Raw genomic sequence first — 14008 nt, 5'->3', positions numbered from 1 at the left:
TGTTTGAGCCAATCTGAAGCAGAGTGTACTTTTCTTTGACCAATCAGCGTCTTGGTACCTGTCCGGGTTTCTGTGAAGCGTTGGGTGGTTTAGTTCCTCTGAGTAGAGCTTACAGTGTTATTTAAGGTAAGCGCTCTTGTTTATTCAGGTGGTTATTTTACATCTAAGGCAGGTGTATTATTCTTTATTTTAGAGACAAAATCGTGAAATCCATAGGGGCTAGAAGGGCTAAATGCTAACCTCTGAATAACTGATAGCGGTCCTCCTCGCGCTGGGCATGTCACGCTCCGGAGAGGAGGTGCTCTACTCCTGTCTGGGACTCAAAAACATGTCAAATGCAAAAATGTCCAGGTTTTTTAATATGTGGTAGGAGATCGATCGTGGTAAAGTAACCGCTGTTTTTAAGTTGTTGTAAGTTGTGTCATTACAAGTTGCAAAGTTGCCATTATAACTTATGTATGGCAGATTTACATGTTAGTATATGGCAACGTGTAGTACAGAGTCTAAGGTAAAGTCACACACGATGAGTCTTACAAAGTTACTTTTTATTTTCCTACAGTCCATTAATCAATATATTGCATAATCTATACATTTTATTTTATTTTTTTATTTTTATTTATAATTTTATTGAGTCCAAATTATGGACTTTTTAATAAATACTGAAACAAACTGAACCAAAGTGCTAAAGAGAAAGAAAGAGAGAGAAAATATAACTTGAAAATATGTATTGGGTTAAATTGACCAAGATTGGTATTTGATCTTTAACTGGAAAGGATTATTTGCAGAAAAAATGTATTATATTTATTCCAAAATCAAGAGGAAATGAACTGATAAGAGGCAAGGCTTGTAATGTTTGTGTTGAAATACCAATAATATCCAGCCAAAACAGATGTGTTAATAAAGTAGTAATAGTCATAAGGTGCTTTTCTGTAAAATGCTGCTTATTGGTCAGAGTGATTAACAAGGGGATTGAAGCAACCACAGTGAAGTGTGACCTCTTAGAAGTAGCAGATGGCTTTTCTTAACCCTTAATGGATTGCGTAAATTGTCTAAAAAAATTTCAGCTCTAGTTTTGCGTATTAGTTTGTAGTTCAGTCTTCGTTCTGGACATGGTTAAAATGCACGCTGAGAACTGAGAATTAAGATGCAGTTTTTTAACCTAATGTAGAGTCCTTTGTTGGTTTTTTTGTGCGTCTTGTCGCCTGCCTTTCACCACCCACTCCTTCCTTTCATCTCATTGTCTCACGTCTGTGTTTCGTGTCCTCATCTTAGATGCAGTTCATGCTCTTGTTCAGTCGGCAAGGCAAGCTGCGGCTTCAGAAATGGTACGTGCCTTTATCGGATAAAGAGAAGAAGAAGATCACCCGAGAGCTGGTGCAAACTGTCCTGGCCCGAAAGCCCAAAATGTGCAGCTTTTTAGAGTGGAGAGATCTCAAGATTGTATATAAAAGGTGAGAACTAAATAGTGAAAAATTAAGTCACTTTGTACAGTGAGTGAGAATAATCAATAATTGATAATTGGCAGCACAATTATTACAAAATAGCCAAATCATAAATATAGTAGTAGAGTAAAACTAAGTCTGATGAACAGAGGGTTTTATTATGAAAACACTCAGACCAAACAGACCAAAACATGAAGAAAGCCTTATTATCCTATTGCAGTGCAAGTGAATGGATAAGTGGCAGCTTATTAATGAACACTAATTACTCGAACATACCAACAAGAAACGAGATGTGGGCAAGGTTTAGCAATTACAATTTATGTTTTAACAGAATATGTTTTTAGGGCTTAATTTTGCAAACTTGTACACCTACTACCATGTGTTAGGGTTAGGGTTAAAGTGCATTTGCCAGTAGTTTTCATAATGGCTCTTGAAAGGGAATTCTCTCCTCCTGTCCATTAAGCATTTACCATAAAAGGTTGGAACCACATTATCAAGGTACTTCCTGATTACTTCCTTATTTTCCTGATATCTGTGTATGACTATTATACAGTATTAGTCTACTATTACTATTCCTATTTTATTTTGTGATTGAAATCCAAGTAAACAGTCTAGTCCAAAGCTTTCATTCAGTGAGGTTATCCAGATAACCTTAAACTGATAAAATGAATACTACTAGTCTTATCATATAGCATCTTAAATGTCATTATTAACCAGAAGCAAATTATAGACTTGTGTATATTATGAAACCGCTATTGCCTTTAAATCTGAAGGTTTGCCAGTGGTACTGTAGCGTGTCTATACAGTTAAATGAATAATTTGTTTGTATTTTTGATCCATAATAGTCCATAATAGCAATTAGCCGATTATTCATGAACACTAAATTATGTTATAATCGACGTTGTAACCACACATCCTGCTGGTATAAGGGATCAACTGGCCTGGTCCCTTATTAGCCCATCAGCACATGCTTAAAGAGCGCCTCTGGGATTAACAGAGATTAAGAGCTCTCGGCAAAATGCAGCTATACTTATAAAAAGACCCCTGCATACCTTTGGCTTTGGCCTGTTATAATGTTCTTCCTACACACACTCCACCTTTATAACTAAATTGTGCCTGTCAGCATGTTGTCCAGTGGTATTAGTTATGTGTAAATGGACAATCCCTAATTTACTGCAGCAGGAATACAAATACAGGCTGCTAACTATAATGCAACCTAATTGAATCAAATAAATTACTTTATGTAAAGTAAAGTGCATTGTAACTTTAAAGGTGCACTTTGTAGCTTTGCCTGGAATGCCCCACTGAATGGCTTTACACTCGTGTTCCTTTCATTTCTTCAGTGTTTTACTACAAAATACCTTCGATAACATGCCTGTCATCTGCTTGTTTCCATAGCGTTACATAGGTTTAATGCAATACTGTAGAACATTCCAAGCAAAGCAATAACATCTCCATGGAGACAAGCAGCTAATTTTACCACAAATTGTTGATGGCCTATTGTTAATGGTCTTGGTGTTAAAAAGCAGTTTCTGATGTGACAAACAAAGACTTCTAACATCTTCAGATACAGAATTTTATAGAGTTTTTAGAATTCCCTGGGCTACTTTTGAGCTGTATCATTGTTACTGTGCATGGGATAATAAAAAATGCTCTGTAATAACTTTCATATGTGTTTTGCAATTTGTGTTTTCAGATATGCCAGTCTGTACTTCTGCTGTGCTATCGAGGGCCAGGATAATGAGCTGATCACTCTGGAGATCATTCACAGATACGTGGAACTGCTGGACAAATACTTTGGCAGTGTGAGTCTTTTAGTCTTTGTTGTTTGTAATGTGTGGACAATACTACAGGTAAAGGAAGTGCTCCTATGGGAAGTTAGACTCTACTATACAGTCCTATGTCCTACGTCTACTATTACTACTACTACTACTACTACTACTACTACTACTACCACTACCACTACCACTACTACAACTACTACTACTACTACTACCACTACTACAACTACCACTACTACTACTACTACTACTACTACTACTATTACTGCTACTACTACTACTACTACTACTTACTGCAACTTCTTCTAATTGCATAACTACTACCAACTGCACTATTACCAATAATATTTTACTACTAATTAATATTCTGCTACCACTTCTAGCATGTTTATTGCTCATCCTACTATACAATTCTACTACTACTGACGCTACTAATACAACTATTAATACAATTACTATATTTAAGAATGAAAGAAAAACATTTGCGCTGAAATCATGCATCATTCAGCAGTACCTGCTACTGACATTAACAAAGTAGGCCTGTTGAAAATACTCCCATATGTACTACATTAATACATTCCTACTTTATTTGTTAGGTTTGTGAGCTGGACGTTATATTCAACTTTGAGAAAGCCTACTTCATTCTAGATGAGTTCCTTCTTGGTGGTGAGGCTCAGGAGACATCAAAGAAAAATGTGTTAAAGGCCATAGAACAGGCTGACCTACTACAGGAGGTAAGACTATGACCTGAATCTGTTACTAAACTCTTACATTTCCCTACACAAGATCATTTACACGTGCTTAATTCAAGAAGTACCAATTAAAGTCAAATTGCTGAAACAGAAACAGTTTCCTGTAACTTTAGATGAAGAAATACATTGCCTTACATTGCCTAATCTGCAGCCTCAACATGTCCAAATAGCATTGTAAAAAATGCTATTGTTTTTTATTCTTTTCAAAATATTAAAAAAAAAATCATTGTTAACAATCAACCAATTCCTTCACAATCAGGGAAATTACTGTAAATTAACTTGAACTAAAGTGAATATGTTATGAGCCTGGATGAGAACATGACATCTATCTCTATTTGGATTGTCTATTTACAATTAGAATCCCCTCCCCCTACTATCTTCCAATTCATTTTGCTTGATTTATTTCTTCTGCTGATGTGTTTCTGTCTTTGATTCTTGATTAATTTCAGAATATAGACTTTCAGATGCGCCTATTTGCAGGTACAGTTAGTGGATCTAACCCTGTTTCCCACAATGTAGTAAAGGTTTAACATATTAGAGCCCAGTAGAAACCCCACACTATGCTATTACTAATCAACAACACAGTCAAGTGTAGTCCTGCTGCTGGGTGTGTCTCTGCGCACAGAATCACACTGACCACTCTTACAGCTCATCTCCTTTAAATGAACAAACGTTTAAATAATTGAGCTAGTTAACCAGTGAGCTACATAAACAATAACTCAATTAGGAAAGGGACAGTGTACATTAATTAACAGAATTTTCACAGTTTGTGGACTTTTTCATCAGTGGGCCTTTTGTTTGAAGGTGAAATTGAGTGTTAAAGTGCAAATGAGAGGTTAGACTACTCATTATCATTAGATTTAAGATTTTGCTGATAATTTACTCTTTTCTGTTTTTTTAATTTTGGTTAAAGTTATCATTTTACTTCATAGTTACACAGTAGTTATAATTTGACAAATAAAAATAAATGGCAACACTTTTGCTTTATTGAATCAATGTTTAAACTGTCAAAACAATGCCTTTCTTGTGTGTAAATTGTCCTTGAATTTTGGATGGAATTGATGACAGTTGATGGTAGAGTGACTGAATGCTACTTCCTGTATTTTACAACTTTTTGTTTCTAAATTTCTTCACAAGTTACTACTGAACTGGTGAACAATTATGACTAAATGAAAGCAAACCTAGAAAAGACAAAATATATATAAAAAAATGATGCTGCTGATCAAATACTTGGTTTTCAGAAATGAAATGCCATTATCGATCACCCTCACACTACTGTAGTCTGATTACCTGCAGTTTCTTGTCAACTTAATGTCTTGTAAAAGAGGAAAATGCGACCAGTTTCAATCATTTCACAGTTATTAGATGAATATGTATTTGAATAGGTCCTTGTCTTGTACCTTGTCATCAGTGTCTCCTGGCAGTTGGTTTTGGTACATTGTTTGTTCAGCTCCAATGCAAAAGGCCACAGATAATGAGTTCTGGGAAGTCTGTCTGAACACATTTACATAAAGAGAAAAACATGAGTGTATTTACTGAAAAAAGCAGAGGAGTTGAGATTAAAAAGGCTGTTTGTGGTGTTACTGTCATCCTCAGTTAAAATACAGGATTAATCAAAGTTGCAATTGTGTAATAGTGCTCAGATTGGATTAAAACTGGCTCACAAAGAGACTGGACTGAGCCAAGTCTGATGTCCCCAAGGACAAGGGGAAAGTGGCTCTTTCAATGACAAGGCAGAGAGTGGAGTTCTCATGCAGTATATGAGAACCCCTTAAATATAGCTTTTTAAAGTCATATATAAAAGAAACAACTCATTCTGGTGTAAATGCACTTTCCATGTACCTTTTGAGTAATTAATTGAGTAATTAATGTAATTACTTTAAAATACCTATATTGTTTGTGAACAGCAGAAGCTTTATATTCTTCAAATAAATTGTGCAAGTAGTAGTAGCAATTATAGTAATGGTTTTAACTTGGGTTGCACAATTAATCTTAAGTGAATCAAAATCGCTGTTTGAATTGGTGCAATTGTCAATTTGCAAAGGCTGCAATAATTTATGTACCATATTTTCCTGACTATATGTTGCTCCGGAGTATAAGTCGCACCACCCAAAAAATGCAGAATAATGAAGAAAAAAACATATATAAGTCGCACTGGACTAAAAGTCGCATTTTTTGGGGAAAATTGATCAAAAATCCGAGACCAAGAACAGACATTTTATCTTTAAAGGCAAGTTATAATAACAACAATAAAATAGAGAACAACAGGCTGCATATCAGTACAGCACACTAACGTAACACATTTATATTTATTCAGCTACATGAAGCATAGACAGAACTGAATGTGTCTGATATATGTTAACGTAAGATATTAACGTAAGATATTAACAGTTAATCAGATAACTAAAAAGAAGCTAACAAGTTTACTCTGGATCTCACTGTAAATCACTAAATCCATTGAAATCTTCATCCCCAGTGTCGCTTTTGAACAACTCTGCCTGGTCCGGAAGTAGATGAAGCTTCTTCCGCTTCTGTGTGGCTGTCATCAGACTCAGCAGAATATGATTTTCTTTTAGGGGGTTCAAGCCTTTCTCAGGTGTCTTTTAAATTACTGTAATGCTGACATTTTCAATTTTCAATGGTACAGGAGTTGTAGACTAGCCTAGAGTGCCCTCGCATGGTTGTCAGTGTGACAATAATGAAATGAAAATATATATTTGATTAATTTCCCATATAAGTCGCATCTGAGTGTAAGTCACAGCCCCGGACAAACTATGATAAAAAGTTATTGTCTCTGCAAACATCAGAATAGCCTCTTCTGGAGGAAAATTGCTAACTTTTTGGATGATTGTATTTGTTTAGCAGTTCAAATCTTCTTTCATATGTTAATTCTAATGGATAAAAAGTGCAACCCTAGTTTTAACAACAATAGCTGTTATAAAGTTTAAATATAACACTACTACTACGAGATTTTACATCTACTTGAGTACAGTTAAATTACAAAAACTAAATAAGGCTACTTCAGCTCAAATACTTTACTCCCTCTGGTCCAGTCAAACCCGTGGGCACTGGACAGGCCTCTGATGAAGCCCTCTGTATTATAGAGTGAAGACTGGGGCAGTTTGCAGAGTGACGAGATCTTATAGAGACTCCAGACTTTGGTAACGCCCGGCCTGGTGCACTGGCTCAGATGCATGGGGTTTAAACGCGTGCTGTGGTTTTAGAGCTGCATGTAGTGTCTGCATCAGGGTCCTATCAACACATACATGTCAATATGAACAGAACCACTCACTGATCTGGTACAACATTATGATGACCACTCACAAGGGTGATTTACAAAGATTTTCTATATCTTTATGGCAGCTGCCCTGGTAGTGAATTTTTGAAGCAAAAGATGTGGGTCCGAGACCCATAGCAGATGATCATTAATTGTTTGAATTTTCTGATCCTGAGGAAGATAATTCTGGCTGGTAAAAGAAATATAATATATATATATAATATATATGCTATATTCAAGTGATATTTTGTATATTGTTTTTGAGCTGTTCAAACTCCCGTAAATTTCGGACTATAAGCTGCGACTTTTTCCCCACGCCTATACAACAGTGCGGCTTATTTATAGAATTAAACTGGATAATGGCCACCGGGGGACGCTCTCTAGCCTTAAACGTAAAAGTGAGACAGACGTGGGGAAAGATTATGCTCTGAAGAATTCACTAGTTTTGATTTTGAGCTGTCATTTTGCGCATCATGGAAAACACACAAAGAAATGCACATGATGCAGTTTTTAAGATAAAGAAGCAAATAGAGCCACTGCACGTAAGCTCGGCATCAATGAATCGAACTTGGTCAATGTAAAAAGACAACAAAAGGAAATAAAAGCAGATGGCCTGTGTTGGTAGAGTTTTATTTTCTAAACCTGCAGGTATATTCATCCCGTGTTGAAGGCATGTCGGTGCCAATTTTCAGGCACAGTTTAAAAAAAAGCGTGTCCATGTACCGTCCTTCTGTGTAAATATCTCACGTTACAATATGAAAACCTGTGGCTTATATTCAGGTGCAGCTTATATATGTACAAAATTGATTTTCTTTTCAAATTTAGCTGGTGCGGCTTATGTTGAGGTGCGCTCCATAGTCCTAAATTTACGGTAATATCTTCTGTGTCTTTGTGGATTAATATAGTTTGTCTAAGTGTAAAGTTTTGAATGAGGCTGTATGTTTAGCAGCTGGTGGTCATAATGATATGGCAGATCAGTGTGCATTCCCCTTCATTTAAAATGATATAATGTCATTTGGCCTTCTGCTTTGATTGAGCCTGTATGTTGTATATTTGATTCCAGTTCTGTACTGCGCATTTTGCGCCAAATGATACTGTACTAAGTACAAAAATGTATTACCATAAATATCCCAGGCAATATCCATAATAACGTATGTATTTGAATATCGTATAGGGAGAATTATTGAATAGATGTAACACATAAACCTGTAAAAACATTATCAGTTGTAAAGCAAAACTAAACCAGGAACTAAGCAGAGAAATGTATAAATCTTGACAAAATGTTACTTCTCATGTATTAAATTTTAGTAATTATATTGAAGACACCACATTCACAATAGGCTATATTGTGTGATACTGGCCTATTTTTGTCTGGGAGGTTGTGCTGTGTTTTACTGCGACTTTACAGCATTTTAGTGGTCTAACTCAGTCCAGTGATTATATAGGAGAAATACCACCAGGGATTATTGGCGTTATTTTAATAAGGCTTTAATGAAACATTTCTTAGGAAGTGGCCATTGCTCGACTTTCGCTGTAATGATGCCTCTGAAGACTTCCTACTCACAGATAAATGTCCAACAGACGTCCTCATAAAGGGGTTTTTGTTACTGGGGCAGTGTCAGGTCAAACCCCCTCATGCCCCCATCCCTCACCCCCTCTATAATAATAGTCCTCTAGTGCTCTGTTGTAGTTCTGTCTGTGGATTGTACGATTGTTAGTGCCTAGACCTTTATTCAAAATGTCTCAAAAAGCATTTCTGGGGCTGCTAAAAAGTATACAGTTTTTTAGATATCATAGATGCTGATATTTTTGTGCATTCAAAACAAAAAATGTTATCCCTACTACTATTTAGTATGCCTACTAAATAGTAGTAGGGATAACAAAATGTAAGCATAATTTAGGGGCAGGTGCACAACAAACTGATGGTGCATTCAAGTGTTCCAAAACAATTCTCTTGCATTAAGCCTTTATATAACCTGCCTGAAATTAGGGTGCAAAGAATTTTAAATGACCTTGCAGTACACAGTTTTGCACCCCTATAGACTTGGGTCTGGCATCATCTGAACTATTCACATAACACTAACTATTTAGCCAATAGGAAGCAATTTGGTAGTTGTTGTGGACGTTTCTAAAGCTCTATTAAAAAGCTTCATACTTGACAAGTCTGAGGTGCTGATGCAGTGTCTCCTGCAGGCATGGTGGTCCCTGGTCTTGCCTCTGAGGAGTCTGGGCTGTTCCAGAGTTAGGCTCTGAGCTCAGGTGAATGTGTGCCTGTGGAAGTAGGTCATCCTCTCTTTAGAGTAGAGTGTAAACGCAGTAACAATGCAATATTGTTGTTTGTTGTAGCAGTCCCTCTAGTGATGAGGGCCCCGTCTGTCTGAGTCTGTCCTTTGTAGCTATATCTGTACCATATGGGTTTAATCTGCATTGTGTTTGTGTCTAAACTAGTAACAGCCCCACTGCATGTGTATTCTTAGTCTGACCAAAAAAGACTATGTCCACAGACTCCATAAATAAAGAGAAATCTCAGAAATCACTAAGATGTTATACTTCTGTCCAGAGAGGGACTTTGATTAGAATTATTTGATCAGTAATTCTTTTCTAAACTTTTATTTTTTAATCAATAATACTTTTAGATATTGTTCTAATGCCCTTCATTATTAAAGTTCTTTATTGTGCAATTTTCACTTTTTTACCCTGGACAGACACCTTAGCCTTGGCAGTGTACGGATTATTTCTTAAAATAATGGAATCCCAAAATCATGTTTTTTGTGAAATTGAAAGTGAAATGAAAATGAAAGTTGCTAAGCTGTGTAGTGGTGGAGGGAGACCAACACATCCATGAATACAAAAACATGCATGAATGAAACTCAAGTCAGCTCCATGTGTGTTTTTGGTTAGGATACTATAAGGATATTCTAGTTAATAAAAAGCCAAGTGAGGATAATATGGGGCCTTTATAAGCCGATACATCTTTAAAATAATTGGATTTATACTGAAGTTTTAGTTTACTTTGGAGTGGACATATAGTAGCTTGGGAATGGTACTGATGGTGAATTGTCCTCTGTTTGTCTGTTTACTGCATGCTCTTCTGCTAAAGACACAGGGCACACCTCAATTCTCAGGCCTCGTTTCCTCACACCTTTGAAATAACAATTACATTTTAAGGAGGCAAAATCCTGAGAAAAGAGTTTCACCCATTCATTGTTTTATAACATGCTGTTTTTTTGTTTCCTAAATGGTGTGCATCTCTCTCCTCAGCCCCGTCATGAGTACTTTAACGTGCCTGTGTACTGACTGGCCCCCTCTGCTGGTGCTGCTGCTGCTTCATATCTGCATGACTGAGCTCCTCTCTGCTCCCTCTGTGTTCATGGTGGAGGGTCAGCACATGGCAGATCTCAAACAACACTGTCACCTGGTGAAAATTACACTTTTGCAGTTATTTAAACTCATATTAAATTAAATGATATATCTATATTCTGATAATCAATCAATTTTAATACTATAACGATGATTGGACGGTTGGTATCCATTTTTGTCAGTTGTTCCCTGAATTATAAAACCTTGTGACAAAGAGCACAAAGTTCTACTCATATCTAAATATCACAAGGCTACTAAGAATAACTTGTGGCAGTGTTGTTGATGCTTGTCACTAAATGCTTGTCATTAAATGTTCCCTTGAACTTTTCTATATTGTTTGTCATCACTGTAAAACTGCAAGTTGCATCATGTGTCATCTTAAAAACATTTTATTTACACATGATTTCGCCAAACCACTGAGGATGTAACATGATTCAACTTATCATATTTTTGTTACATGTTTTGTATTTTGTGTTTGGTCATTTTAGGTAAATGGGATATAGGTTATAAAAGTATGACTATCTTCCATACTTAAAATACTTATGTTGTTTATGAGGATTGAAATATTTGTTTAGATTCATTTGATTAGCTTAATATTTAGAAATACATGTACATTTTTGGTTTGTCGCTTTCATTTTACTCATTAACAGTGTGTGAATTCAAGCTGTATTTATGTTTTTGGAGCAAACCTGCAGTACATCAAGCACTAAACTTTTACTAATTTGAGTAGCAATATTCAGACTGTAACGGCATGTAATACTAGGTTATTGCTCTGTACTTAGACTAGTTATAATTAGTTATACATTGAGCGATCCAACAAATGCCACAAAATTGAGATTACTAAGCTTTATTTATCTAGATTTTAAATGCACTTTGACAAAACACTGTATTCTGTGTCCAACGTAAAACAGTGCAATAGCTGACCATGATAACTGTCTGATAACTATATAATATTCAAATAAATGTTTTTATTAAATGAAATGTAACTCACGCATGTGTTGTTTCTTTAAAACTGCATTTGTAAGTATGGTGGTTGTAGTCTCCTTTGTCCCCTGGGTGACTGTCTGGTGCGTCTTCTTTATTTTCTGCTGAACCTTGCTGTAGGACTCCAAAGTAAGTACTTCTTTTCTTCTCGCTGCATTGTCCATGTCACTGTCATTGTGTCTTCATTTCTCCAGTTTCCTATTATAGAGGAGACTTTGGTGGTCCCCATGTAATTTCCTCTCCCTGTGGTCCAACAGCCAGTGGTGGAAGAAGTACTCAGTTTTGTTTCTTAAGTAAACGTACAGATACTGGAGCAAAAACAAATAAATACTCAAGTTAAAAGTATCACATGAAAAAAAGTAAAAGTAAAGTACTTAAGTATTAAAGTACTTAAAGAGTAAAAAGTATTTAAAAAAAAACATGCATGAATGAAATTCAACAGCTCCATGTGTGTTTTTGGTTAGGATACTATAAGGATATTCTAGTTGATAAAACTATTAAAGTATATAATATTTTTCACATATTTTGAGATCTAATAAATCTTCAAATGTAGTGATTTTGACAAAGATTTGTGTTGTATTTTGCTCAACAGAATGGAATCAATATTTTTTTCCAGCTGTTTTTATTTATTTATTTTTATTTTTTTTTTCAAATTATGAATGTGTTAAAAATAAACCTCTCAGCCTTTTCAGCAGCATACTTTTACTTTTCAATCTGTTAAAAAATATAGTGGAGTAGAAAGTACAAATACCATCTCTTAAATATAGTGAAGTAAAAAGCATTCACTTTGAAATGTACTTAAGTAAAAACATAAAATTTGCAATTAAGTATAGTACTTTACTACTACTACCACTGCAAACAACAAGCCGGGCAGGGAATTGGTTATAACAGGTGATGTTGATATATTATTTTATTGTCTTAAATGTATTTAAAAGTATACACTAAGGTGAGAAAACAAGGATTTGCTTTTCATTAACATTTTTTATTTAGTTTTTGAAATGAATGATCTAATAATTAATGATCCTGACATAGTCTTATATAAACATGTGAAGAACATTGTCTCTGTATGTAATCAGTTAAGTAAACAATGCTACTTCAAATGAGTTTTAAATTGTGCATGTTAAAACCTGTCTATGATTGTGGTTTTGCATTTTCATTTCCCATTCCCTCTTGTTGCTGTGCTTTGAATTGTACCCTGTTAAATTCCTCGTAGTGAACACTTTACAGGTCAGTGAGGCCTTGTGCACTCATTCACCTCGGTCGGCACAATAGAATTTGGGATCACAATGGAAGCAGTGTTTATAGTTAATTATAAAAGACAAAAACTTTCACTAACATCTACAAAAATTGTTAGGAGCACCTAATTTTGTGTGTTTCAGGTTTATATTGTGCATTTCACAAATACACAAATATAATTTCACAATTTTAAAATGCATTGAAACCTGCACTCTTTCACATGCCCCTGTGAAACTTTAGCAGAATATTCAGTTTGTAATGATGTGGTGATAAGGGAAATGACCACTGTGAACCATTTTGTAAACCCCCAAAAAAGTATTAATAGACCTTAATAGACCTTCCTTATATGTCATATATTTATGGAAATATTGACTCCTGCCTCCATCTGAGAGCCATACCTCATTTTAAACTTTTAAAACTATTTGCATTTGTTCCATTTTTCACATTTTATTTTATACCCTGTTCTGTCTCTCCTCTGTGCTCATAGGAAGCAGAGACCCCACGCAGTGTTCTAGAGGAGATTGGACTTACATAAACCTGCTCTTCATTTTCAAACCACGGCCACAGTCTGCTGTATGTACGTCTTAGCCATTAAACTTCAAACTTACTCATAAAACCAGACTGGCTTGCCTGTGCATCTGAGTTTTCAACATCTTTTACAGTGTAGTATCATTAAGCATTTCATTGTTCTCAGTTAATAAGTAAGTTGTTAGGCAGGTAAAATCTGATAAAAACTTAACGGGAAAAGTATTACATTCAAAAGTACCAAAGATTTGTGTTACTCTGTGAAATTGTCATAGTATTTATCTGAATGATGGTGTAAAACAACTGTGAAATGGCCAACACGTCACATATACGGCACCATATATTTGTCAGTTTACAATAGTAGAAATCAGAATCAGAAATAAGAGTATATTTTGTTCAGCACAACAAATTTCTTTTTACAGAAATAGTGTTCATTCTAGAGATTGACCGATATGTATTTTTTCATTATGTTTAGAACCCAAAGCAACTGATGGCCAATGAGCTCTGTCAATGTTTTGTGGCTCATTTGCACTATTTTCCCCAAATTATATAATTTGAATCTACTTCAAACAAATCCAGTTTTAATACAAACTGGATAAGAAAGCTGTGTAGCCACATATTGAGGAGTTATGTCTTTGTACTTAAATGTTC

General features: G+C 35.4%; 1 protein-coding gene across 5 annotated transcripts; it reads left to right on the top strand.

The window, feature by feature from the left end:
* The first annotated feature begins 60 nt into the window (after window positions 1-60).
* On the top strand, window positions 61-13510 carry LOC117369684 (AP-1 complex subunit sigma-2). 5 transcript variants are annotated; one of them, XM_055221452.1, is made up of 6 exons: window positions 67-126; window positions 1273-1451; window positions 3139-3247; window positions 3820-3957; window positions 7080-7136; window positions 13320-13510. In XM_055221452.1, exons 2-5 carry the CDS (start codon window positions 1273-1275, stop codon window positions 7119-7121), a joined length of 468 nt encoding a protein of 155 aa, XP_055077427.1. In that variant the 5' UTR covers window positions 67-126; the 3' UTR covers window positions 7122-7136; window positions 13320-13510. The 5 variants fall into 5 exon arrangements, with proteins under 5 accessions (XP_033820888.1, XP_055077427.1, XP_055077426.1 ...); XM_055221451.1 differs by lacking the exons at window positions 7080-7136; window positions 13320-13510 and adding exons at window positions 9446-9511; window positions 10514-10556; XM_033964997.2 differs by lacking the exons at window positions 7080-7136; window positions 13320-13510 and adding an exon at window positions 10514-11758 and having other exon boundaries at window positions 61-126.
* The last annotated feature ends 498 nt before the right edge of the window (window positions 13511-14008 follow it).

Source organism: Periophthalmus magnuspinnatus, chromosome 4 (assembly GCF_009829125.3).
Source record: "Periophthalmus magnuspinnatus isolate fPerMag1 chromosome 4, fPerMag1.2.pri, whole genome shotgun sequence".
Lineage (NCBI taxonomy): Eukaryota > Metazoa > Chordata > Actinopteri > Gobiiformes > Gobiidae > Periophthalmus > Periophthalmus magnuspinnatus.
This window is presented reverse-complemented; position numbering and strand designations above follow the sequence as displayed.

Bases quoted from the DNA above. Each gene is read 5' to 3' on its own strand.
- LOC117369684 (XM_055221451.1), top strand. From the start codon at position 1,273: ATGCAGTTCATGCTCTTGTTCAGTCGGCAAGGCAAGCTGCGGCTTCAG. The intron at 1,452-3,138 runs GTGAGAACTAAA...TTGTGTTTTCAG, and splicing joins CTCAAGATTGTATATAAAAG to ATATGCCAGTCTGTACTTCT. The intron at 3,958-9,445 runs GTAAGACTATGA...TGTCTCCTGCAG, and splicing joins AGGCTGACCTACTACAGGAG to GCATGGTGGTCCCTGGTCTT.